Source organism: Gouania willdenowi, chromosome 4 (assembly GCF_900634775.1).
Source record: "Gouania willdenowi chromosome 4, fGouWil2.1, whole genome shotgun sequence".
NCBI lineage: Eukaryota > Metazoa > Chordata > Actinopteri > Blenniiformes > Gobiesocidae > Gouania > Gouania willdenowi.
The window spans coordinates 23,026,366-23,051,948 of NC_041047.1; the positions used below are offsets into that span (position 1 = coordinate 23,026,366).

Sequence of the window (25,583 nt, forward strand, 5' to 3'; positions counted from 1 at the left end):
GGTCGGTGCTGTGTTTGTTTGTGAGTATCCTTTATTGTATAAAACTAGTTACATTAAAGTTTGGTGATACATTTTACATAGTATACTGTAAGTATTGGATGGAGAAACTGTACAAATGCCATTCTAAACTCTTAGAGAGAACTGTCCATCCTGTACAGTGCATCACAGTGAATACCAGCGTGTCCCAGTATGATCCAGTGCATCCCAATGTGTCCCCGTGGTTCCCAGTGCATCGACCAACAAGAGCAACAATTACATGAAGAACAAAAGAGTAAAACCACTAGTTATTATTAATAGTGATTATCTAAAAAACCCCTCAACTGTTTTCTGAAGCAGGGGAAGAAGGTGGATCCTGTTTGGATTTCTCAGACATTAAAATAACCATCCACAGAGAGCTTTGCTCACACGCGTATTGTACATTTTTCTCAGTTTCGTGTCAAGGTCTCAGTAAACCACCTGCTTACTTGGGGTAGGTATACTGTGTGTGTGTGTGTGTGTGTCAGACAGGCGGTGTGCTGTAGCGAATCTCCGTGTTGAACTTGTCCAGCATCTTGGGCACAGGAGGCCTTTTCAGCATGTTGTGCTTCAAGATCACCTCCTCGTTGGCGTAGATGGGTGTGTCGGTTTCGTCCGAGTGGTAGCCAGACTGATATCCGCTTGTCTGATTGGATGACTCGGATTCCACAGACTCTTTGCTCTTGCAGCGCAGCAGCTGGCTGAGAGGCAGAGGTGGCAAAAGTACGATCATCAGAACTCAAGTAAAAGTATAGATCAGGGGTTACGGATGCTCAACAGAAGCATGATAACGAGCCATTCAGTTGATTCAGGTGTGTTGGAGCAGGGAGACATCTAAAAGTCTCAGAAATCCGGCCCTCGAGGACTGGAGTCCGGCACCCCTGGTATAGATACTTGAATAAAAAAATTACTGGTAAAAGTAAAAGTATTGAAGTTGATCCCTTACTTGAGTAAAAGTATTTGTACGGTTGCCGTACGGACAATCCCCGGAGCTATTGATACGATTACCGAAGTACGTAGTACTAACGTAGGTTATAACCCAATATCGCAACAATTTTTAGGGTTAGGGTTAGGCTTAGGATAAGGTTTAGTTTTAGTCACACGACCTAAACTGGCCAATGACTGACCTATCATGTGACCTAAACTGGCCAAATAGGGGCACTGCGTATGAATAGAATGTCGGTATATTGATACGGCAACTGTACAAACAACCACTGCCAAAAGTAAAAAAGTATATCCTCATAAACGTAAAAAAGTAAAAATCAAAACAAAGGTCCCTTCAATAATAAGACAGGGTTTTTAAACCAGCAAATCTTATCATTTTTAAGAACTTGTAGAACACTGGTACATGGAAACAAGTTGAATCTGTTACCTTTGAACACCTGGAAAACTTACCATTCATTATAGATAAAATTTGTCGATAAAATGTGTCAAAAAAAAATTATGCAAATGCTAAATCAAACCCAGAGCAGCTTCAGTTTTAAAAATTTAAACATTTTAACTATAACACTAAAGGACCTGCCTAACAGAAAAAAGCTCAAACTACCAACATTTTTCAATTAGCCTCAAGATAATCCTATTATCCAGGTTTCTGGAATGGAGACGCACCCTTTTTGGTCTAACAATAAGTCCTGCTCTGCTGAAATGCCTTTCACAAGCAGCAGAAGCGGGTAGTGGCATGTTGTAAATACTCAAGTAAAGTACAGATAACAGAAAACACTACTTAAGTACAGTAATAAGTACAAATACTTCGTTGTTGTACTTGTCACCTCTGCTGAGAGGTGAGAGCAATGCAGGTTCACAGTGAGTGTTACAGAGGAATTTCTGGGATACACACTGCTGGGGATTGGGTGCTCACCTGAAGTTGGGTGTGGTTGTGAGCTGCTGAGTCAAACCCTTGACCTCCTCAGGTGAGAATCTCATGCTGCACTCTGTGTGACCCTCCTACAAAACAAGTAATTTCACAAAACAACAGTGGCACTGGTTACTGATGGGCAGAAAGTCAATGTTTGTTTTATAATGCGACATACTTCCATCTTAGGTTTCAGATTTGTTGTAATTATCAAATATGCTCATTTCTCTTTCAACTCCAGTCCTTTTTGGCTGATTAACTAATTCCGAAATTATACAGTGAAACATTTTTTCCCCTTTCTTGAATCAGCACATAACATATATATTTATAATCAAACATAAACCCATGTAAAAACAAGACATATTGCATCTTTAATAATGTTTTTCCAGAAATTCCATGTAAAGGCCAAAATCAAATATATAACTTTACTACGATATATACTACTATATATCAATACTACATACAGTAGAATGAATAAGGTGTTATGAAGGCTGTCATTAAGTGTCGTTTGCTAAATTATGACACCTTTGGAGCTATGTTGGCATTTTTTGGCTCATTGTCCAGTCTTGTTAGATCTCTGAAGCTAAGCAGGTCTGGGCCTGGTTAGTAGTTGGATGGGAGACCACTGAAGATTCCAGGTGCCACAGTGGGTTACAGTCGTTCCAGTGGTATCTGTCACTGTGCCCTTGGGCAAGGCACTTTACCCACATTGCCTAGTATGTATGTAGTGTATGAGTGAGTGTTGGTGGTGGTCGGAGGGGCCCATGGCACACTATGGCAGCCTCGCTTCCGTCAGTCTGCCCCAGGGCAGCTGTGGCTATAATAGTAGTTTACCACCACTAAGTGTGGAGTGAAAGAATAATGCCTTAATTCTGTGAAACGACTTTGAGTGTCCAAAAAAGCGCTATATAAAATTGATGTATTATTATTATCTAGTGGGGATAGGGGTTAGGCTAATGAGGGGGTTAGGACTAGGGTAACAAACGACACTTAATGACAGCCTTCATGACACCTTATTCATGCTAATGACAAGTGTCATGTCATAATAATGACAGCGTTTCGTCAGCCTTATGTGTAAAACTTCAAGTAAAGTGTGAGGAACAACAAAGCTCGGAGCATATGATAAAAGTTATTGTGCGATGGTTTTAAATCTCTAGGATCTGCAGTGTGTTCCTTCACCTATGAAAGGTGACGTGGAGACCCCAGTGTGCAGAGACTCACCATGACACTGCTGCGTGCCACTGGGATGTCTTCAAACGTCTTGATACTAAGGGGTCGGCTGTACCTCTCATCCTGATAGGACAGGCTGCACAGACAAAACACAGCCACTCATCATGCTGGAGCACTTTTAATATTTACCAACCATCACAACAAGGACAATTACACTGACCCCAGAGAAGATGGTTTATCATAATGAAGCTGAGCTTCCAGATTTTCTTCACTTTGAGGCCTGACACAGTGAATCCTGGGATCAGGGGTCACAGGGCTTCCCTCTGCTTCACCTGCTGTCAGAGGGATGTAGTCCTTTCCATCCTGTACAACAAAGATTGTAACATAATATATACTTTACTCTTTTCCAATACAGAAGATCTATAAATACAGATAAAGCCTAATTATAAACAAATTATGTTTGTAATTGATAATATTAATAATCTCTCCTTACATCAATTTTTAATATATGTTGTTACTAGAAAAAAAGTGTAAATAATAATGTTTAGTTTCATGCTTAACCATTTTTGCACATTATTGCCTAAATTAAGTTGATTAATATTTTCCTGGATCTAACAAGGAAGCTTTATTTATTTAGAGCAATTTAATACAAACAGAAAAGCTTTTGTAGTACAGTGTGCACACATACATTTTTCCTATTGTAGCCTACATGGCTAATAGACATGAAATGTATTATCATAAATACTGTAGATAAACATAAATAAATATACTGCTCAAAATGGAGTACAATGAAGTAGCACTTGCTATCTCCCACCTCCTTTTTTCATTCAGTTTTCAAAAACTTATGTTCCTGACATTTTCATCATTACATACATCAACTAATATTATATACATACACAAGGCTGATAGACATGCATACTTCCACAAAATCTTTGTAGCTGTAGATCTTATTGCTCTTCCTCAGCTCTATACTTTGAGAATAGATTGTTTGTACATTGATTTAAATATATGAAAACTTTGGCAAAGCTTGTGTTCATTCCCCAGGCCTTTTCAGAGTTTGAAACCACACACAGACGTGCAAAAAAAGCTTAAATGTGTATTGTACGTATGTTTCTAAACCTCAATATTTACAAGTCAGGCACTACTTTATACATTCAATAAATCATATTGGTATTAATATTGTAAATATAGGTAAATGTTCTAAACAGGTATATTTAATTATTTGATATTTTCGATGAGCGTCTATTTTATCCTGGAAAAATTGAGAACCACTTTCCAGTCCAGCTCACCTGTTGGGCACTGGCCTGCAGCAAGTCTCCAAGATGTTCAACCAGTTCTGCAAAAGTCGGCCTGTCTGTGGGACGGTCCAGCCAGCAGTCCAACATGGTCTGGTATCTGTGAACCCAAGTCATGTGGACAGTCGGTCAGGCATTAGATTTCTATGATCAACGACATGTGCGTGTGTGTGTGTGTGTGTGTGAGATGCTCACATCTCTGTGGTGGCGTATTCTGGAGGTCTCATCCTGGTGCCTTCTTTTAACCTCCTGCAGAATGTCTCATCAATGCAAACACCAGGGTAAGGAGAAGCCCCTGGAGGCCATAAAACCGCATACGTGTTGGGATTAATGCAGGGGTTCAATATACACTGTGAGGGATTAGATTTCTATGAAGTTTACCCAAAGAAAATATCTCCCAGAGAAGAACCCCGAAAGACCAAACATCACTCTGTGTGGTGTAGACCCGATCAAATATGGTCTCTGGTGCCATCCACTTTAAAGGCAGACGGGCCTGCATCAACAACACAAATATCAACCTGATATCTTAGCAGCCTTTCACCAGTCATCAGGCTTTATGCATGAGTTGAGGCGACTCACGTCTCCCTTGCGAACGTAGTCTGGGTCCTTGTAAACGTCTCTGGCAAGTCCAAAGTCACAAATCTTTACCACGTTGTTCTCGGAGAGCAGGATGTTTCTGGCTGCTAGATCTCTGTGAATACACTGCAGAGTGCCGTGCACGGAAAAACACCGAGCTTTAACATTTCTCACAACGTCACAGTTTGCGAGAACACAGAAATGAAACAATCTTGACTTTACTTTGCGAGAAGACAGGAACTCCATTCCCTTAGCCACCTGGAAGCTGTAGCTAATCAGGTCTTCCATGGTCAGATGGTCATCATCAGAACTCTCTGTAATCATTTGACATGATTCAACATTAAACACAAAAAAGACACACAAAAAAAGTGTTTGTGTGTGTGGTACCAGGTTGTGGAACAGTTTGTGTGTTGAAATTTTAAAAAAAAATGTCTGAATTTAAAGCATTTTAAACATAAATGCATGAAGTTTATCTTCTCAAAACATACAGCAAGTGTTAAAGGGAATTGTATAACTATATAGACATACATCAATGAATTATGTGTGTATATACACTACCGGTCAAAAGTTTTAGAACACCACACTTTTTCCAGTTTTTTAAGATATGTAGTACTAGATATTACAATGGTTATGATCATGTAAGTTTATACTTCTTCTAGTCCTTTTAGAACATATACAGGCTTCACAAGCAAGATTATGTAACCATTTGTTCCCTCTTTGCTTTGTTTAATTTATTATTATTTTTAATTATTATTATCATATTTTTTCATTGTGGTGTTTTTCACTGCTGTTGTTTCGAAATACAATTAAATCAATCAATAAATGCTTTTTTTTTTTTTTTTACTTGAAGGCTTGTCATCCTAATTCCTTCAATACCTTCCTCTGTGCCGCCTGTAGCGAGTCCTGCAGAGCAAACAGCCGTGCCCGTGCAGATGTCCAACTGGGCGATCTTTCCAGTACCCAAATCTCCGTCAGTCACATCCTCCTCCACCAACACCCACCTTTGGCTATCCACGCGCTTTCGCTGGTAATGAAAATAATAATAAACAAGGGCAAAATAGGAGTTTTTTAGGAGAAATGCTAGTTATCGATTACATTCATTGCTGTGACTGACTGTTAGTCATACGCAGAGTTTGCAGGGGGGGGCGCGGTGGGAGTATTGCCCACAGTGGTCAAAAGTCATGTACATAATATACAAATATTTCTAAGTGCCATAAAACACAGTGACTGTACAAAATATATATGAATTCATTTGTTGTAGATTGTGTAATGTATTTGTTGTCGTATAAGTTTTCAGTGAAATAGTGCCAAACTTTTGAGACTTTAGGTTGGTTCTTCTTCACAAAGTAAATGGTGAAGCAACACTGCACCCAGAAGCTCATGTATGGTACTGCAGCAAAAATGAAACAAAGTGGCCGCCGGCCTGATTTTATCATTCATTTACAACATTAAACGATGCGTCGACGCTACATTTTTGTAGTCAACATTATCAATTATATTACTAATCATGTTTGCATTATTGTATATGTTACAAACATTGTGCTTGGCACAAATCTCAAGACGGTCTATATCTTTTTTTTTCTTTTGCGCCCCCCCCCCCCAAAAATCTCAAACTCCACCTGTGGTGTTAGGTATGGCTGGTTGAGTCAGGGTGGTACATCAGTCACCTTGTAAGGGCTGTACTCTCCACGCTTGCTCTTTAGGTAGCTGGAAAGGTTCCCATGCTTACAGTACTCAACAATCACCATCAGTGGCCCTGGAGAAGATAAAGAAGAAATCAATAACCAAAGCAGCGCCTCGTGGTTGAATCTTCCAGTCACAAACAAACCAATCTAGAGCATTAAAAATAAGGACTTGCTGGAAAGGCCAACATTTCTAAAGAAGGAAAGAAAATAAATCAAACAAAAGCATTCAGAATGCAAACCTCAGCCAAGCACCTAATATCCTGTTTGCTGGATATTATATACTGTATATCAGGATTAGTGATCCTAATCATGGTACCACGGTTATTAATACTTTAAAGGCTTGTAAGACATTTCTATCCTCATTAGCAACAATACAGTACTGTATGTCCAAAAGAGAACTTCCATTTTTTTTTTAGAAAAACCTGGATGCGATCTGAGAAATAAGGATTTCGGGGGTTTTTTGTATTTATTTTAAACTGTCCCAGAATCAGCATATTGATCTGGATCCCCTCCAAAATGTAATGGAATCTTTCATGGCGTACCATCTATCTTTGGGTAGAATTTTGTCAAATGTCCATCTGTATTCAAGTACAAAGAAAAACACGCTTTGAAAAATATAATATAATGAATAATTACAACTAAATACATTAAGTACAAAACATTTTAATAAAAATGTTAAACCCCTTCTGTCTTCAGTTTGCTTCTAAAGATTCAGATGGGTTCAAAGACAGCATGAGGAGGCCAGTGGTGCTCGAGACGAGTAAAACGGCACAGAAAACGTCATAGTTTGAGCATTTGTAACTGAATCTTGTTCTGTTTGTTGTTGTTTTTTAGGACAGCAGAGAGTACATGCGTGTCTTTGTGCTGACTCACCTCCAGGTTTAGTACAGGCTCCCAGCAGGTTGACCACGTTGAGGTGATGTCCGATGTGGATGAGGATTTTCAGCTCGGACATCAAAGCTCGATACTCACTCGATGTGGCCCCCTCTGAAACATGGAACGATTGCACAGTCATGATTATAATAAAATGTGTGCATGCGTGCATTATGGGAAGATATGAAAATTCACCTTTAAGCATTTTAATTGCAACAGTCGTGCACGTAGTTGCTTTTTCAATGGCGAAGGCAGCCGCCTCTACCACCTGACCGAAGGCACCTCGTCCCAGCGGATCACCTAGTGACAGTGGCAGAATAACATAATAATATATCATAATTCATTTAAGGTCCAGAAATCCAGGTGTGAATTTATTAAGATTAAATATTATAATTGAATTTTAAGTTATCCATATGTTAGCAGGACACAGAATAAACATTAAACCACACCTTTCTGAAGACATCAAAGTGATCATTTGTTTCTAAAAGCCAAGCCAGAAGCTGTAACACTTGGTGATGACATAAATCCACAACTAACACAACAACAATAAATGTTTTTGCTAAATCTAGCACGGAGCTAACGTTCAACCTCTTTTTTGTTATCTATTTATTTTCTTTACCCAATTATCCCGTATAGGGATTGACTGGTGTCTATCTCACACATTATCACATACACTTATATCTACAGTAAAGTCTGAAAAAAAAAATCCAGTGAACCCACTATACATGTGTTTGGACAGTGTTAGAAAACTAGAGTACCGTTAGAAAACCAACGTTAGCTGAGAGAGAACCTGCCACGGTTGTGATCAATTATAATTGTAATAACGTAATTGATAATTAATTACAATTATGTTGTCATTATAATTGTAATCGTAATTAATTGTAATTGAGTTTAGATAATTGACTGGGGTAGGCACCTATAGGCTTTCTGGCTTCAGCTTACTCCTTTTGAGCTTTCATTCCTGTCTATTCTCATGATGTATCTTGTGAAAAAAAATCAAAAATTATTAACGTGAATTGCTCAAATAAACTGAACTAAACTAAACACTTTGCAATTGTAATTGCCATTGAACTTCTATTAAAAACTGCCCATTATATTTGAATGCAAAACTGGGGAACCATGTTACAGTTCTATGGACAACAATTTCTTAAAACATGTTTCAAATCAAGCATTTCCTTGTTCCCATTAAAGAAAATAAATAAATAAATCTAGGGGTATACTGACACAAAAACACCTACACCAAAAATATTCAAACCTATAATTTCATTGATTAGGAAGCTTAATAAGGTAACCGCTAGATAGGAAAGGCATCATATATTTGTTTTTAGTGTATTTTACAGCTGTAATCATAAGAGATTATAACAGAAAGCTAGAGAAAGGTTAACTTTTAATAGGTTATTTATTTCAATGCTCAGTAATTGTGATTGATTGTAATTGAACTTTAGTAATTGAAATCGTAATTGGAATTTACTTTCTGAGGATAAATAATAATGATAATTTAATTTTAATTGGAGAAAATGCTGGTCACTGTAATCGTAATCGAATCATACTTCAACATGGGTAATTGAAAACGTACTTGTAACTGAAAAATGAAATTGACCGCAACCCTGGACCCTGCAATCACACAGAAAACTGCCACTCTTTGCTGTCAATCCAAATTTTTAACCACTTTAACACTAAACTGTACTTTATAAGATTAGTCCAAAGTAAATTTGACAGCAAAATGAATGACATGCCACATAAAGATATTTACCGTACTTAAAGTCAGATGTGTGATTCTTACTAAGTTTTTATTCACATTGTTTGTTTGTTTTTTTAATTTATTGATAATATCTATGGTGTAACATCTGTTCAGATCCTCATAGTGCTACACTATCTTCATCTCCTGCTCTTTAAACTTTCTCACCAAGCTTCAGCCTGTCTCGTGGAAACTCCCACTTGTTTGCATCGTAGGTGAGCCTTTCACACTGCTCGTCCATGGGCATGTCCTCAGAGTCCAGGATCATGGACAGGTAGCCTGTCTTCAGATCCCCTTCCTTTGGCTGCGAGAGAAATCGACAAAGCAGAGCAACTGTAAATGTGCACAGCAGCTTCCAGTGACACGTGGGCTCCTCCAGAATAGGGGGCCACTCAGTTTTAGTGTGCCTACGTGACTTAATAGAGCATAGAGTGCCCTTGTTGTTCTTGGGTACAAAAGAGAGCCGTGGTTGAGAGCCAAACTAGTCATGTCCAATTTATCACAAAGCTCTTCAGAGTGTGTGTGTGTGTGTGTGTTTGTGTGTGTGTGTGTGTGTGTGTGTGTGTGTGTGTGTGTATCGGCTCCCCTCCATTTGACTATGTAGCAGACAGAGAACGATGACGCTCTTACCCGCTTTCTTCCGCGGATGACGAAGACGATCAGTAACCAGAAAAACATGGCGATGACCACAGAGCCAATTGGAACAATCAGCTCCACGTTAGTCTTCTCCTCAGCACCTTTGGATACATGGACATCAATAATCAGAAGCAGAATTAAAACTCAAAACATCTACCATCACATCATGGATTAAACAATGAAAATTCAACTCAGGGGTCATTGTTAGATGAACCAGAGAGGAATTATAAATTCAGCTCCTGTGTTGTGTCTTGGCAGAGTTACATAAAGCCCAGGCAGGTATAGTCATTGTCTTTGTCCTGGACATGTGTCTGTTTGGATGAGAGGAAGGAGACTGCAGAAATCTGGACTGTAAGCAAACTTTCTAAGCTCATAACAAATGGTCAGGGGTCAGTACGGGGACAGCTACTGCCAAGGACAACTGGCTCTAGCGATGCTGTAGACCAGGGGTCACCAACACGGTGCCCGCGGGTCACCAGGTAGCCCACTTGGACCATGTCAGGAGCTCTAATCACCAATGTGCTCCATCTAATATCTGATTTACTTTGCAGGATTCAAACTCGCAAATATAAATACATATGACAGATGTAGTTTGTAATTAATAAAGTTAAATACTGCTGCACCTGATCAAGTTTTAGTATTAAATTACCATCTTTAAATGTTTATTTTCACTAAAACATTGTGGCAAATGTTTGTAAGTGTTGCAGATCTGGTGTATGTGGATTTTCAAAAAAAATATGACATAATTGCTACATTTTACAAATGTTACATGTTTTTGGATTAGGTGAAAGTTGTTAGTAGCAGGTAAAATACAAAGATGATCATTTTCTATGAGATGTAAAGAAAATTAAACGGTTGCATAAATTAGGAGAACGAAAGTGTTGCATGTTAAAACTGTAAAACATTTCCTACCTTTTTTAAGTTACTGCTAGCCTCATCTTACCCTCTAATGTGAAAGCATGAACATTTAGTATTTAAGAAGTGCTTTTCTAACTAGTAGCCTTTCGGCCTATTCAGTACCTATGAAGTAGCTCACAGTTTCAGAAAGGTTGGTGACCCCTGCTATAGACCAGTGTTTCCCAAACTGTATTGCCCCGTATACCCCTTAGCCTTTACTTCTTATCACATGTACCCCTTAGCTCATGTTATACATTATTGATTTGTGTCTGCAGGCTCGTCTAAACTATTTCCTGTGTCTCGTCCAACATTAACCTTGTATTTAGGCCTTTTTACTCTGATTTTCTTTCTCATTTTAGAATTTGAACTTCACTTTTTGGTGTATTTTAAAGAGTTGTGCCACAAAATGTTATTGATTGATGAGAAAAAAAAGTCTGTGTGCATGTAAAAAAAAAAAAAAAAATCTATTGTGTTAAAAAATGTGTACCTCCTGAGAGATGAGCAAGTACCCCTAGGGGTACACGTACCCCAGTTTGGGAATCACTGCTATAGACTAAACAGAACAGTCATTAGGAATTGGGTCTTTTCAGTAGAGTTTGGTCTGAAAAGCAGCCAAAGACAAATAAGCAATGTCATCAAATGTTTTTTGTGTTTCTGTCACGTTTGGAAGACTTCTCTGCAATTGCATCCAAAACCCAAATGCAACAAAGATCACCAAGGACCATCGTTAAGTACAAAAGTGTTGAGCATGAGTATGACATATTTAGGAGACCATTAAAAGAATCTAGGCAAGAGTCGAGACACATTTTAGGTTTGACTGTTCGAAAACTTCTATTTCTCACAAAATGTGGATATAATTCCATATTTCATCGACTGTGACAGCTAATGAGAATCAACCAAATGCGGTTTGCTTTGATAGTTTCTTTAGGCCTTCAAGGCAGACAAGGAGGATGTGTTTCTTTATTAATGGTGAGTTCACTCACTCTTAATGGAGCAATGACAAATGTGCCTTTACTGATATCTTGTTAATATTCCTCTTTATTTTTTAAAAAGAATAATTAATAAAAATGGTGCTTCATACAATAAGGTCAATAGATGATCCCTCACTTAAGGGTGAAACGTAGATCTCAATGAATAGAATTGGGTCTGTGTGCCCTCTGTTTCTCGGTGCTGGTTCTCATGATCAGCAGTTTTCTCTGTTGGCTGCTGTAGCCTGTAGAGTTGGAGAGGAAGTGAAGCGTTGCTTTATAGCTGAATCTGCGCTATGCTGGCGATAAAAGTAGTCACGTAAACCTTGTTTCTGGTCTAGCATGTGTTTGTTTTTTGCGGCCCCTGCACTGAGAGCAAAAGAGGATGGGCTGGAGAGTGGAGAGGCCTCTCCCTTTTGTACTGTGTTCTCCTCATTGTTTTAGATTTAGAAACAGCTTAAAGGATGTGCGTGAACTGGGCCAACTTCCTGTTATACAGAGGCATAGGTGGTTGATAGTAAAGATTTAACATGTGAACCAATAAATCCCGATTAGCCGAGGTGTAAAAAGTACCGTTACTTGATTGAAATTGTTCTCAAATACAAGTACAAGTAAAAAGTAGCTCAATTAAATAGTAATCACAGTAAAAGTTCCAAGTTACTTTAACCCCCCAGGTTTATTTTTGGCAATAAATCTTGCCACGATAAATATCTAATGTATAAACCTAAAAAGAGATGAAACTTGCACAATTGGAACTTCATTTATTTTTGTTTTTGGTTTGTCAAAATTAATTATTTTCTAAAATAAAATAACACCAATTAATTCAATACAAAATTTAAAAAAAAATATCAGGCTCTAAGTATAGCTACATTTATGAAGTCAAAAACAGTGCCATGCCAAATTGTTGTCTGGTCATTTCATTTTAAAACAAAAAATAATTATTTACTCAGTAACGGTTGGGTGTAGAAATGACTCTACTTCTTTTAAAATGTACTTATGTACAAGTGAAATGACTGATTTAGAAGTATCCATAAAAGCAATTCAATTACAGTAATGTGAGTACTTGCAATCCATTTCTGAGCTGCCTGTTAAAGTAGAGAGATGATCTGCAATGCATCTAAGCATTCTTACATAATTAGAATGATCGGGTGAAGTTTATACACAACCTCAGAAATAAGAAGTAAAACTGGGGGAACTGGCTTTAAAATTCCTTCCAACTCAGTAAGAATAGATCATAGGACACAGGCCAAGAGTGAAGTGGCCCAAAGCTGCAGATAGGAGCGAGTGGGAAACAGTTATGAGACGCAAGCTCATGCTTGATTACCCTGTAGCTGGCCACCTTTGATGACGGTGTCTAGTATTCAGAAGACTTTCGGTCTCACTGACGATGCGTTCCAAATTACATTCTTCCCATATCTGAGACACTGCTCACACGCCACTCTCAAATGGTCAACCTCATTTGACTAGCATCTTTTGGCACAAAGGACAGTTCAACATCATGTCCCGTGTTTAATGATTGTTTAACATCATCCACAATAGCTTAAATGTCATTGCTTCAGCCATTTTGCAAAGTAACCCTTAGTCTTTAAAGATGCTTATAAACTTAATCTACTACATTGATCACTTACTTTGTAGAAATTCTCAACAAACTGTTATCAAACAGTTTATTTGAATGCAGTGAAGGACCTTTTTAGATCCACATCTAAAAGCTTATTTTAATCAGTAAATCTACTCAGACAGAGCGCATGTTAAGACACGCTAATGATTTCATGCAGAAGCGAACCTTCAGTAGTCAGGTAGGCCTGTGCGGTGTCACAGCCTCTGCGGTTGCAGGCAGTGCAGATATACAGACCGCTGTCCTCCTTCTTCACTCTCTGTATCGTCAGAGTTTGGTTGTTCTGGCTTAGAATCACACCTTAAAACAGTGAAAAAGAGTTTATTGGTCCTTGCTTCAATCTCACCCTCAGAGTCATATTCCAGCTGTGCGTGTCCCACCTGAGCCGTCCACTACAGTTTGGTTGTTTTTGGTCCACATTACTGTTGGGTTTGGCGTCCCTGCAGCCTCACAGTGAAGGGTGATGGTAGCACTCACATTGACCTTCTGATCAGTGAAGTTATTGAGGATTTTTGCAGCCTCGAGATCTGGAAATTAGGATTTAAAACAGAATATGTTTTGACAAAGATATTACCAAAAAAGCAACTGAGATAAGTGGCTGTTTGCCATGATTTAATAAAAACTTAGACATTACAACCAGAAGACACAAAATGCTGGATGTACACACGTCGAATGCCTGGTCATGGCTCACATTAAGCAGAAGATGGACCTTGAACCTTGAACATTTTACATTGTTCAAAATTGGTAAAATCTAAAGAAAGTTTAATAACACTTTACTTGAAGTTTTATACATAAGGCTAACATTATACTGTCATTAGCATGAATAAGGCATCATGAAGGCTGTCATTAAGGTGTCGTTCGCTAAATATCGACACTTAGGGTTAGGGGTTAGTGGAACAAAGGGTTAGGGTAACGAACGACACTTAATAACAGCCTTCATGATACTTTATTCATGTTAATGACAGGTGTCCTGTCATAATAATGACACCCTATTGCCAGCCTTATGTATAAAACTTCAAGTAAAATGTTACCAAAACCTGTTGGATCCATTAATGAGGCAATGCCTTGAATGAGGCAAATAGATTGAGAGCAGATTTGTTTTTCTCACCTCTTAGAGAAAGACGGCGCCAAAGACAGGTTCTTTCTTTGGTTTTGATGTTCACCACCTGACAGGCATACAGACCCTCATCCAGGCGGGATGCGTTGGGCAGCGACAGCTCCAGGGTGATGTTGGTGCCGCTCACGGAGGACTGCACTGCCTGCGTCAGGGGCTTCTCATTCAGGGCCACGGAGCGACATGGCCGCACTGATGCTACGTGCTCTGACTCAGAGTCATTGTTCACACGAAACCAGACGAGGTTGCCGTAGATCAGGCTGTCCGCCTTGCACCGTAGAACAACATGGTCCTCTTCAATGGGCATATTGGAAGGAGACATAGTGAGCTCCAGGCCTCCTGATGGGGCACAGACACAGCCAGCCCAGTGAAGATTATGGGAGATGAAATATACAATGACAGATAAGAAGGTGTGGCTTACGTGTCACGTGAAAAAAGATGACGCGGGAATCTTCTCCAACTTTGTTGGAAGCCACACATCTGTACAGTGCGTGGTCTTCAGACTTCTGGATCTTTAATGAGCTCATTATTTTCTGAGAAAGAGTGTGATCTGTTAATAGTGTGTTGGGAGTATTTCACATATACAGTATCTTGATGAGGAGGACATTACCTTGTGGCTGTGATCTGTCTCTACAGTAACTCGCTCCACATTGTTGGGACCAGTGCTGTTACTGATGTCTCTCCAGCCTGTGCACTCCTCCAGCCTTAACTCACTCGTACTTATCCCTGACCTTATGGGTGAAAATATCAAAGTTACAGTCATTCGTTATCATTTTTCACATCCTGATTAAGCAATGGTCAGAGAAGAATACCTGATGGAACTAAGGTAGGGTTTGATTAAAAGTAGTTCAAACTTCAGGGTACAAGGCTAGGGGTACTAGCTATCACGGCTCCTATATGTATTATAGTGTCTTTTATTAGGATTTTTTTTGTAACACTTCACTTGAAATTTTATACATAAGGCTGACATTACGCAGTTATTATTATGACATGACACCTGTCATTAGCATGAATAAGGTGTCATAAAGGCTGTCATTAAGAGTCATTCTTTACCCCAACCCCTAACCCTAACACAAGGGTCTGTACAACCTTACCCATTTATCCTTACCCTAACCCTAACCCTACCATCCCCACGCCTAACTCTAACCCCAGATATCCCCCGAAACCCTGAACCCTACCCTTCCCTAACCTCAACCCCCCTCCCCCCCTTTTGCACTTTCCTGTATAGCACTTCACCTGTTATATCAAAATGTGTCCTTAAAAAATGTTTTAATTGTGTGGGGCGATAATCTAGTTTTTAATGCCACAGGAAGCTGCAGACCTCCACTTCTTTTATTGAGTCCTGGACCTGTTTTATTGAGGGTTATTTTGATTCTGTTCTTTCATTTATTTTATTATTTTAATTTACTCTAATAGGGAGAAGGGGTTCCTGTGGCCCGTGCCCGGAAAATTTCTATCCGTACCCAACCCCACTAGATCCCTCCACCTAACCCAAAAAATGCCAACATAGCTCCAAAGGTGTCATAATTTAGCAAACACTTAATGACAGCCTTCATGACACCAAATTAATGTTAACGACAGATAATGGCATAATGTCAGCCTTATGTATATAACTTCAAGTCTTACCAATTTTTCTTTTATTCAAATAATGTTTTCCTTTTATTCAATACATTCATTTTTTCTATACCTAATTTTGTTGAATTCTTATATTTTGCTGCAAAGTTGTATTTCTTACATTAAAAAAAGCAATGTTACTACTTATTATATATAAAAATATATTAGACCAAATCAACTGTAGTTTTGATAACATAAGTAACACACACTGACAAACTGATAATTGTAAAGAAAGGCTTAAAGCAGAATGCAGGAAAAGAATCTTTTTAAAAAGAGAGTATGACAAAAACAACAGGAAACGTAACAAAGGTCTGAGGAAACCCTCGGATGTGTCGGCAGAAGATAAGGACCCCGTTGCCGCCACACACGCAAACACACACACACACACACACACACACACACGTTCTAGCCCTTTCAATCTCACGTGTCACTGTTGAACCCATCACTACAGTATATTGTTGAGTAACCACTAATGAGTCTTGCTTGCCTGCACAAATCCTCAAAAGCTGATCCAGTGTTTGCAACGATTGTGTAATTTTTTTTATTTTTGATCTAGCACGCACAATACCCGGACAACCATTTTTATCTAAAAATAGACAATCACATCCGCTGATCTGCATCAGCTCAAAGTGCACTCTTATTGTCTCCTGCTTTGTTTCTGTCAACAGCCCAAAACAGCCTTTTCTTTTCTAGATCAACAGCCTGTTGACACTGAGCGGCATGGTTAGTAATGCACGTTCTGTTTGGAGCAGAGGAGAAGCTCACTTACAGGAAGGCCTTTGGACAGTCATGTTTGGACATCCACTCCCACTGAATGCGTGCAGGTGTTGGGAATCCGCGGGCCGTGCACCTAAGGGTGGGGCTGCTGCCGTAAGGGTACACGTCAGTGTGCGCAGCCACCTCCTTCTCAATGATATGAGGAGGAACTGTGCAAGACAAAAAAAACACACCATTGTCACTTCATCATGAGCAGCTTTGCAGAGATGTAATGTAATGTAATGTCATTTGTGATACACACTGTTAACAAGCAGCTGGAATGAGCGCTTTTGTTCCTCTTTAGTGATCTTATTGGTCAAGACTACAGTATAATTCCCAGAATCCATCTCTGTGACGCCACGGATGATAAGGGCCTCATTTTTCTGTTTTATTCTGTAGTCGTCTTTTAATGCTTGTCCATTTTTTAACCTGGGCAAGAAGGAAAACATTAATCACAGAATTGTTTCACGCAGTTGTGCTAAAGTCCAGTTCTTAAATGCACCTATCCAGCATGTTTCAGATGTCTGCTCCAACACACCTGAATCTGATGTTAGTGTCACCAATTAGTTCTACAGAAAGCCTGAAAAATGGTAATGGGCCAGGGTAGCATCTAAGACAGCATATCAAACTCATTTTAGTTCAGGGGCCAAATAAGGAGCAGTTTATGGACCGCAAATTTTTGGCGGGAAAATTAGTAATGTAATTATTGTGCCCTAGTTTGCATTTGATAGAATATCAAAGCAATAAGTGACAGATTTCAGTGCCCGATCTTCACTTTTAATGTATTTTTTGATTTTGTGGCCAATTTTTATGTCAGTTGAGGAGATTTTGTTATAACTAATTTGAGGAAAATTGCAGGATTTTGGAATAACTGAAAAGTTATTTTAGCAATTTGAGATTAAAAAGGACTGCCATCATATGATATTAGCATGGGGGAAATGTGAGCCCTGTTAATACTGTGGAGTTTCACTGAATTTGTGTATTATTTTGGAGATATCCTGCTGAGATATTTACAAGTGAATGAGTTGGTAATTTACACAATGATTCAGATTCATCGTTTCTCCGACTTTTTTGCTTTCTGCTGCGGGCCGAATTAAATGTTCTAAAGGGCTGGATTTGGTCCCCGGGCCTTGAGTTTGTGTGATCAAAGACATGTAAGACAGGGCCTCTCAAAAAAAAAAAAAAAAAAAAAAAAAAAAAAATTAAATATATATATATATATATATATTATATATATACAGTATTACTGTTAACAACTATCAGGTTGTGGCTCCTAACTTTTTTTTGTCATAACACAAATCAGAAATAATGCCCTCATGGGAATTTAAGCAATTCAATAATATATTTCTTGCATCTTAGCAGACTGGCTTTGTTAAAACTTTTTAAATCCAGTGTCAATGTCCATCCCCATGATCTGACCATGGATAAGCAGCAGAAGATGGATGATGGATGGATGGATGATGGATGGATGGATGGATGGATGGATGGATGGATGGATGATGGATGGATGGATGGATGGATGGATGGATGGATGGATGATGGATGGATGGATGGATGGATGGATGGATGGCATTATCCTTTAAAATTATTGTAGGCTAGATGAAAATTATCTCCATTTCATGTCATTAAAGTTGCTTTTTAGATGACTAAGAGACCTAATGTATTAAACTGCAATCAAAGTATGCCCCTGGTGCATGTAACCCTTAGAATCACTAATAGCCAAATTATGAATAATCCTCATAATGCCGAGTGATGCATGCTTGTAAATAAAGGCTTTATCTAGTAGTTCATCTTGCAGAAGTGTAATCCCACCATTTAAAGCTGGGGTCAGGGTACGCTGAGTACTTGACAGGGATCAGGGTGAAAGTTTGATCTCCAACATTGACCTCCCACACCTTCGTCAACGGTTCCTTCAAATCAATGAAAGGCTTTTCTGGAAACAAAAGAAACAATTAGTAACACAATTCCAGTGCTTTTCAACCATTTTTATTTGTTTTGTGACACAATGGAAGTCAATTATGCACGGGTTGACCTCATATAGAAGGAGGAAATTAATAAATACAAATGCATCATAAAAGATTTTCTGTTGACATAGTTGTATTTTTTAACACAATTTTGAGAAATTTGGATAGCAATAATGATTGATCTTTCTGTTCATCTGTTATTTACCAAAAACTTCCAGAAATGCTGAGACGCTTTTCTCCATCTTCCCACTGGAGGCAGAACAGGTGAACTCTCCTGTGTGTTCCAATGTCACGTTATCCACGATAAGTGTGTTGGAAAGCTCCAAAGAGTTCCACAGCTTCTTCTTGTGGGACATGGTTCTCGAACCGTTGACAGAGATCTAACACACACACACACACACACACACACGCGCACCACACACGCGCGCACACACACACACACACACACACACACACACACACACACACACAAACAAAGAAATAAAAAAAACTGTTCTAAAGTATTTTCTATGTTAGGAAGATGAAGATGATGTTGTTGATGATGATGATGATGATGATGAGGACACAGCTGATGAACACTGACCAAGGCCCCGCTGGAGTGTGTCCAGTTGAACTCCATGCCCACGTTGAGTTCGGTGTATGCGGTGCAGCTAAGCACCAGACGCTCTCCCACAGACAGCCTGGTCTTTGTGGGGTTCACGGTGAGGTCATGAATCTTGAATCCTGCGGAAAAGGGAGGGAAGACATGGCACTCAGTCCATGGTTCATTGTTCTCCTGAAACTTCCCTCTCTCTCTTTCTTTGCTCAATCTTGCTAACTTTGCACTTAAAGCTGCAGTAGGCATGTTTTTTTGGTGTCATTTGGTCAAAAATCTGAAGTTCTGAAAGGACAGTACACTTTTACATCTTCTCTGTAGATGAGGTTTAGAATCCAGGAGCAGGATGCGAACTTTCAGCCAATCAGAGATCTTTTGACAAACAGAATTCTCCATGAGCTGTTATATGGTGTTACTATTGGCTGCCCGACTGAAGTCAATACACGTGTGTGCGTGTTTCAATCCGTGTGTCTGTACCTTGATCTGTGTGCGTGTTTCAATCCGTGTGTCTGTACCTTGATCTGTGTGCGTGTTTCAATCCGTGTGTCTGTACCTTGATCTGTGTGCGTTTCAATCTGTGTGTGTAGAAATGCAATGTGCAATACCATTTGTGTGTGCATAATAAAATCTGTGTGTCTGTACCTTGATCTGTGTGCGTGTTTCAATCCGTGTGTGTAGAATTAGGATTTGTAAACAAAGTTCTCTGTGTGTCTGTATTAACATCCGTATGCGTGGGTCATCAAACCGGGACATTCTATTGGCTGTCTATGTGCACGGGATTTTTGGCAAATACAATCTGTAACTTTTAAATACTTGTATCTCGTGTGTGTGTGTGTGTGTACAGAGATTTTTGGGAGTGTTCTTTAGGCTCTGGGAATGGGCGTGTACAACGGTAGAGGGTGGCGCGAACGTGTTTTTGCTCAATTATCACCATGATCCAGTCCAGCCGACTGCATCATGAGCTTGGGATTAGATGAAGAAAGTGTACAAGCGTGTGTCTGTTGGAAACTAGCACGTAGCTAAAACAGAGTTCATAGTGTCAGGGCCTACAATAGACTAACATTGAAAAACACAGAGATAAAAGAAATATCTCACAATACTGCAGCTTTAACTGATGATTTCAGTGTTTATTAATCACACGTTGGTATTGGCTCCACACAAAGATGAATACATTTATACAGGTGAGAGGATGTTCTGCATGTGTTTCTGTGTCTTACCAACAACAGCCACGAAGTAGAGAGGCGACCTGAATGTTTCGTTCCCGATTGAAGTCTGACAGGACACGACACCGGCGTAGCTGATCAGATGAGACGGAACAGTGAAGCCCGTCTTGGCGTCCCACAGTGAGTCCCTCCCATCTGGATGGATCTCCTTTATTGGATACTTCTGACAAACACAGACATTTATTGATTTTGAGCTTAAACAAAACAGGTGTTTCATTCACGAACATGATATTAACATTAAACTAATGTCACAAGTCATAGGCAATGATGGAGTTATTTTTTAAAAGGTTAGATTACATTACAGTCATGACAATATTGAAATAGAAAAGCGACGACTTACTAGAATAGTTCATTGTTTTTAAGCAGCTTTATAAATAAAAAAAAAGTGACGTAATTCCACTTTTTACTTGGTATTATTCTATGTATATGATGATATTGTATGAACATTATATGTGTTCAATGAGTACACAAGGAGCCCTCTGAGCTAAAAAGTCTAATTCTCAATAAAGTCAAATAAATCCACTTTTGAGTGACTATGATAAATAAAATGAGCCCAAATCTATTAAAATCAACTTATGTTATTTGTTATGTTGATAGCAGCTTTTATTTTGTAATTATAATATTATCATTATTATGCAAACCCCAAACAGAAATTTCGCCGACAGTATTTTTCTGAAATATTTCAGTGTTTTAAAAAATTTGGTGAGGTTAGACAGACAAAAGTAAATGACTTTTTCATTATTTTAGGTAGTAGTGGGAACATTAAAAATGTTTTCCAATGCAATATTATTACTCAAACTCAGGTATTTTTGCCATCACTGTATAATTTCAGCAAAGCCCTTTTGAAACAATAATAGAGGGGAGAAATCAAGAATAACAAGTATTCCTCACAGTGTTGAGTGTAACATTGAGATCTTCCACTGAGCCTCGGCAGGGAATCACCACCCGCTCTCCTTCTTGAATGAACACCATTTCGTACTCGTTTTCAGGGGGCACAAATGGCACTTTGTAATCTAAAGAAAAAACAAAAACAATGTGCAACCATCAAATACATGTTTCGCCAAGGTATAGGTCAAAACCTTTGATCATCAAAGCCGAAATAATAAACAGTGTAAAAAGAATGGAGGGATGAATAGATGGACAATTTACATTGACATTCGTATTTTTTACAAAACACAAGATACCTCATTAACACGGTAATGAAAGCTCAAAAGGAGCTTATAGGTGCCAACCCCATATTCAATTATCATTACAAAACATACAAATAGGCTATAGCAACATCATCAAGAGAAAATAATCTAATTACATTTTGACATCACACAGAATTATCACATTCTACACACATGAATACATGTATATATTGGTGTTTATGATAGAGCATTTAATTCCAAATATTACAGGGTTGCCTACAGTTAAAAAAGAGCTATGGTCTAATGTAATTTGGATATTTCTATTTATTTATATATTTATTTGATCGGGACAACACACATCAATGAACACTCATATACAAAGTTGTACACAAATTGTAAATGTGCCAGATTATAGCAAAACTGCTAATTTACACCTGTAGTCCCGAGGCAGGTCACACAAGTAATATCAATGTACAGTATACAGGAATACGATGATGTTTAAGTTGCTTTTTATAAGTTGGTCATTTTCTTATGTCTGTTGGAAGGCTGTTCTAAATCTGACCTCTTCTGATGGACAATACAGTTTGTCCAAATGTTGTTCTTCTGTGTGGGATCTCCACATCTCCTCTGGAGGAGGCTCTGGTGTGGAGACCCCTCACCGGTTTAGGTTTTATGTAGTGAGAGAGTGGGGGTGGAGCAAGACCATTAAGTGCTTTGTGAACATTAACAAGGCAACAGTTTTTTGTTTTTTTTTTAATTTAGGAAATTTTGAAAATTGAGCATTTTATATTTTTCCAGGATATTACAGTGGTGATATGACCAAGGCTTTAGATCCAGAATTTTTATGGACTTTTTGAAGAGGATTTCTTTAGGTTTGATATTTGTTTTTTCCAGTGAGTGATCAGGTTGTAATACAGTAATCTCCAAAACACTTCTCTTGTAATGTAATTAGAATTTCTGTAGACGAGCAGCATTTTTCAGGTTTTCATCTAAACTATTTCATAGGTTGACACCTTTTTGTGCGATACATTGACTCTTCAGGGTTGTAGAAGCCTATTGTACCTTCAGATTCAATGTTCCCTTTAGGTAATGTCTCCCCTCTTTCTTAGCAAACTTTTGTTGAATGTTTAGATAAAGTTGATTATTTCTGGCGTTAAATATTAATAACAAAGATTTCATTTTTATCAAGTCGTCAAGTTTTAATGTGTTGGATTTGAAGAACAGTGAGTTTGTATGACCCCCTAAAGCCTACATTGTGCACAACTGGAATGGCCTTTTTTTAAGTCTGTATACTGTATAAGATCTGCAGGTGACTGCTATAGGTATAGCAAAATGCAACGACCCAACAATTGCAAGTTCTTCTTCTTCTTCTTTCTTGGTTATTGGCGTGATATCGCCACCTACTGTACATGTGTTGTTTCATTACTTTCAACGTCCGAGGTCCCCCATACCAATTGCAAGCTCTATCAAAAGATCATCCTTTATATGATAAAGTGAAATCATGTAATTGAGAGTTGTGCCATACCATTGACAAACACATAAAGTGCTGCTGATGTTTTGCCGTCTTCAGCTTTCAGGTCCCTGTAAGAGCACTGATAATGGCCCGTCTCATTCACTGTTGCATTGGTGATAGTTAATGTTGTGCAGAACAGTCCTGATCCACTGCAGTCGCTGGTGGAGAAACGCGCACTGGTCGGAGGCGTCGCCCACCTCAGGTATTGGCGACCTCTGCAAGTGGAAGACGCTGAATGGTGAGATTCTAAGGTGCAACGTGTAGTAATGGATGAAATGTTGTAACAGTGGATGTACCTGCATGTTAATTCAAGGTTGTCTGATTTGTTCAGCCTGTGGGTGCCGATGATGTTGAGCGTTGGTGGATCCGGCATAAATCGGAGTTCAATAGCTGCAGAGAGCCAAATGACAAGTCAGTGACATGATGAGTGTCCAACCATAGCACGTAATGGTTAAATAAAGAAATCAGAGCTCAGGAAACACACAGAATGAAAACAAGTTTAAGTCCAACAGAAAATCTGCAGTAGAATTAAGTATTGTCTTTTTTTCTTTTTTTTTCATGTTTTGTAACTGGTCTCTGGTGAAGCAGAGCCATTTTTCCATTGCAGCAGCAAATGGCGGAGCTGTGTCAAAACAGGAAGCAGGGGAAGATGGGCTGGGTCAGACTCCAGATCCCAGCACAGTGTGGCCTAGGTGGGGTTCCTGTTTCTGAGGGCGCAAAAATCACCACCCGCCTCCCCATGAGGCCCTAGAGCTCCAACTACATTGTTCTTGACGGGAAAAAAGGTCACACTGGTTTTTAGATCAATTTACAAAGACACATGCAAAATCTTGCCGTCATCTTTAATTTATTTAAGTGTAAATCTTTACTGAAGCCATAAAGAAGCATTTGGGGAAACAGAAATATGTTTCTCAATTACTCATTCATTTACAAAATACTCAAAACAACTTAAACCATGTGTTTATGACTTCTGACATATGGATTGTTGTATATCTGCTTTTAAATTAGACTTTTCTTCATTATGTATTTATTTATAGTTCCATTGCTTGGGAGGGAAAAACCCCTCTAATTAGCTTGACACTCATTAAAAAGACTGGGCAAAAACTGCATTAATTGTCCTCTTTCATGGACCGATGGCATCATGACCACCTCTCCATCCAACACCAATAAAACCCAGAGACTGCGAAGAGACACAAAGTTTAACAAAGGAAACACTAAAAAATGGAAGATTATGACCATTCTGCCATGAATCATGAACTGGGAACAACCATGTGGAAGCCTTTAGGAAACTTAGGAAAAAGAAATCAAGTATATGTTCAAAAATAAATAAAGAAATAAAAAAGAAGAAGAAGAAGAAGATTAAAAAACAAAAATCATTTTTCTTACCAGTAACAGAGGTAATTCCCAGAATAACGATCAGCCTTAGAAATAATCTCTCCATCATCGACCAGAGGACAAGAAGGCCTAAAGTCCAGGTAAAGTCTGTTCCTATCAATCCATTTTCAGCTTGGACATGTCAGTTCAGGAACGCTTTGAGCTTTTTAAAACAGACAGCAATGTGTGAAGATCAGTGGTGTGTGACCGTATGGAGCTCTGACCACTGCTGTGGACGCGCTCTGGCCCACCAGGCTGCAGGGGAGGGATCTGTGTCCCCCACACCCCACCTCTGTAGTGACACAACAACACAGGTCCTCACTGGGAGCTACAACCAGGGTTGGGCTCACTTACATTTTTCAGTTACAATTACGTTTTCAATTATGTTCAATTACAATTCAATTATGATTACAATGACCAGCATTTTGTCCAATTACAATTAAATTATATTTTTTTTTTTCCTCAGAAAGTCAAATACAATTACATTCTCGATTACTAAAGTTTAAATTCAATGAATCACAATTACTGAGCCTCAAATAGATAACCTAATAAAAGTTAACTTTCCTCTTGTGTTAGCTTTCTGTTAGCATTTCTTATGATAACGGGTCCAAAATCAGCTGTAAAATACACTAAAAACAAAAATCTATCACCTAATTTATTTCCTATCTATTGATTACCTTGTTTGTCTTCCTAATCAATGAAAATATAGGTTTTATTATTTATGCTGTGGGCGTCTGAGCCTTTCTTGTGTCAGTATAGCCCTCGATTTATGTCTTTTTAAATGGTTACATGTGGGAAACCTTTATATGAATCATATTTTAATAATTTGTAACTACATACTGTATGTGTATAACTGTACATAGAACTGTTACATGGTTCCCCAGTTTAGCGTTTAATTATAATTGACAATTTTTAGAGAATTTTCATGGCAATTACAATTACAAAGTCAATTATCTAAAGTCAATTACAATTTCATTACG

General features: G+C 38.7%; 1 protein-coding gene across 2 annotated transcripts; it reads right to left on the bottom strand.

The window, feature by feature from the left end:
• Positions 1 to 13: 13 nt before the first annotated feature.
• Positions 14 to 24,860, bottom strand: kdr (kinase insert domain receptor (a type III receptor tyrosine kinase)). Of its 2 annotated transcripts, none has more exons than XM_028444995.1 (30): positions 24,616 to 24,860; positions 23,526 to 23,619; positions 23,242 to 23,444; positions 21,478 to 21,599; positions 20,581 to 20,746; positions 19,352 to 19,491; positions 18,974 to 19,148; positions 18,617 to 18,737; positions 17,067 to 17,233; positions 16,818 to 16,974; positions 15,045 to 15,165; positions 14,856 to 14,967; positions 14,429 to 14,773; positions 13,701 to 13,847; positions 13,489 to 13,620; positions 9,835 to 9,941; positions 9,373 to 9,508; positions 7,662 to 7,766; positions 7,467 to 7,580; positions 6,576 to 6,664; positions 5,785 to 5,932; positions 5,131 to 5,222; positions 4,912 to 5,034; positions 4,714 to 4,825; positions 4,528 to 4,627; positions 4,327 to 4,432; positions 3,258 to 3,400; positions 3,089 to 3,173; positions 1,874 to 1,959; positions 14 to 716 (listed from the first exon to the last, which is right to left on the bottom strand). In XM_028444995.1, the coding sequence occupies exons 1-30, from the start codon at positions 24,671 to 24,673 to the stop codon at positions 500 to 502; spliced, it is 4,023 nt and encodes a 1,340-aa protein (XP_028300796.1). In that variant the 5' UTR covers positions 24,674 to 24,860; the 3' UTR covers positions 14 to 499. The 2 variants fall into 2 exon arrangements, with proteins under 2 accessions (XP_028300796.1, XP_028300794.1); XM_028444993.1 differs by having other exon boundaries at positions 20,581 to 20,749; positions 24,616 to 24,859.
• Positions 24,861 to 25,583: the final 723 nt, after the last annotated feature.

Coding starts and splice junctions, on each gene's coding strand:
- kdr (XM_028444993.1), bottom strand. CDS start 24,673: ATGATGGAGAGATTATTTCTAAGGCTGATCGTTATTCTGGGAATTACC. Junction 23,445..23,525: donor AACCTTGAATTAACATGCAG/GTACATCCACTG, acceptor TTCCACTTGCAG/AGGTCGCCAATACCTGAGGT. Junction 21,600..23,241: donor ACTTTATGTGTTTGTCAATG/GTATGGCACAAC, acceptor TTTTTTCTTTAG/ATTACAAAGTGCCATTTGTG.